The sequence below is a fragment of the Octopus bimaculoides genome, chromosome 12, assembly GCF_046866305.1.
Source record: "Octopus bimaculoides isolate indiv1 chromosome 12, ASM4686630v1, whole genome shotgun sequence".
Taxonomy (NCBI): domain Eukaryota; kingdom Metazoa; phylum Mollusca; class Cephalopoda; order Octopoda; family Octopodidae; genus Octopus; species Octopus bimaculoides.
This window is the reverse complement of record NC_142939.1, coordinates 31,069,461-31,071,028: the sequence shown is the minus strand read 5'-3', so window position 1 is coordinate 31,071,028 and position 1,568 is coordinate 31,069,461. Positions and strand designations below refer to the sequence as shown.

The window sequence follows — 1,568 nt, the reverse complement described above, 5'->3', positions numbered from 1 at the left end:
GTCCTCTTTCCGGTGTCTGGTCGGGTGATCGCACTGGATCATTGCATCCCACGGGATTTTGCAGTTCTCATTTTAGGTGACTCCTTCTGGAGTTTGCTCATACCAACAATTTTTCTCTTTGTAGGCTGTGAGTTCCCAATGGATCATTCTTGTTACATTGTAATGATGTCTTTTGTATTCGCATTGTGCCAATTTTGGGCGTTTGCTGACGATGTTTCCAAGCCGTTTCAGACTCCGGCGCATACTCTGTCGATAATCATACATGTTCTTACTTTTTATGCACCTCAATGGCAGGATATAGTAACTGAAGAACTGAAAGCAGCGCTTGCCAAGTTAAAGAAATGGAAATCCCCAGGTATAGATAAGATTCCAAATTTTTGGCTAAGCTCTTTAATGAGCACTCACCACAATTTAGTCGTAGCACTCAATGGAGTCATGTCTACCCTTGTGAAAGCCCCAAAGTGGCTTTCCGAAGGGATTACATATCTCTAACCAAAAACAAAAGAAGCTACTACCCCCCCCCAAAAAAAAAATACCGATCCATAACATGCCTAACCAGCATATATAAACTGTTAACATCTATGACAACCAATAGAGTATATGAAATTTTGGACAACAGCAAGTTATTCCCAGTGAAACAAAAGGGATGTAAAAGGAGTTTATATGGAAGCAAGGACGAATTACTGATTGATGAAATGGTCAATGAGACTTGCAAATCCAAACGCAGAAACCTTAGCAACGCTTGGATAGATTACAAGAAGGCTTTTGACAGTGTCCCGCATGCATGGATCATCAAGTCGCGGCAAATTTACAAGTTAGCTCCAACTATTGTGAACTTTCTTAAAGTAAGTCGTGGATAACCACCCTCATTTTTAACCATACACCGGGATACACCAATTCACCTGACATCAATATCACCTGTGATATCTTTTAAGGTGGCTCATTATCACCATTACTATTTCTACTTCGCTTTGTTTTCACTATCCACGCAACTGAAAATTGCTAAGAGAGTGTATAAGTTATTTGACCAGAAAATTAAAGATTTACTCTATATGGATGATCTAAAACTGTTTGCCAGAAACGACAAAAATTTAGAGGAGCTCCTGAATATGGTCAAAGAATTCAACTCAGATATAGATATAGAATTCGGACTTGATAAATGTGCAAAGGCTACATTCAAGGCAGGGAAGTTCATAAAGGCAGAAAACATAGAACTTGATACTACCACAACTATTCGAAACCTGAACCATTCCGAAGTATACAAATAGCTGGTAAATGAAGGGAAAAATCCACAAGGAATGCTACCGAAGAGTAAGAATTCCTAAATTCAGAATTAAATGCTGCTAACAAGATTAATGCGATCAATTCTTTAGTTATACAAGTAACCACATGTAGCTTCGGTATCGTTAAGTGGAATTTCACTAACATGCAGAATATGTATGGAAAGGCCCGTAAGATCCTTTCAATGTACCGAATGCACCATCTAAAATCAGATGAAGACTGGATTTATTTCCCAAGAAAAATAGTTGGAAGAGGTCTGATTCAGTTCGAACAATTCTTGAAATCAG

The 1,568-nt window shown here is 38.5% G+C and overlaps 1 protein-coding gene across 1 annotated transcript; it reads left to right on the top strand.

The window, feature by feature from the left end:
- Positions 1-581: 581 nt before the first annotated feature.
- Positions 582-1,268, top strand: LOC149133060 (uncharacterized). The gene is made up of 2 exons (XM_089360666.1): positions 582-845; positions 936-1,268. The coding sequence occupies exons 1-2, from the start codon at positions 582-584 to the stop codon at positions 1,266-1,268; spliced, it is 597 nt and encodes a 198-aa protein (XP_089216792.1).
- The last annotated feature ends 300 nt before the right edge of the window (positions 1,269-1,568 follow it).

What these genes read in the sequence shown, in the direction of transcription:
- LOC149133060 (XM_089360666.1), top strand. Translation starts at nt 582, where the DNA reads ATGACAACCAATAGAGTATATGAAATTTTGGACAACAGCAAGTTATTC. An exon ending in CTATTGTGAACTTTCTTAAA is followed by an intron (nt 846 to 935) that starts GTAAGTCGTGGA and finishes ATATCTTTTAAG; the next exon opens with GTGGCTCATTATCACCATTA.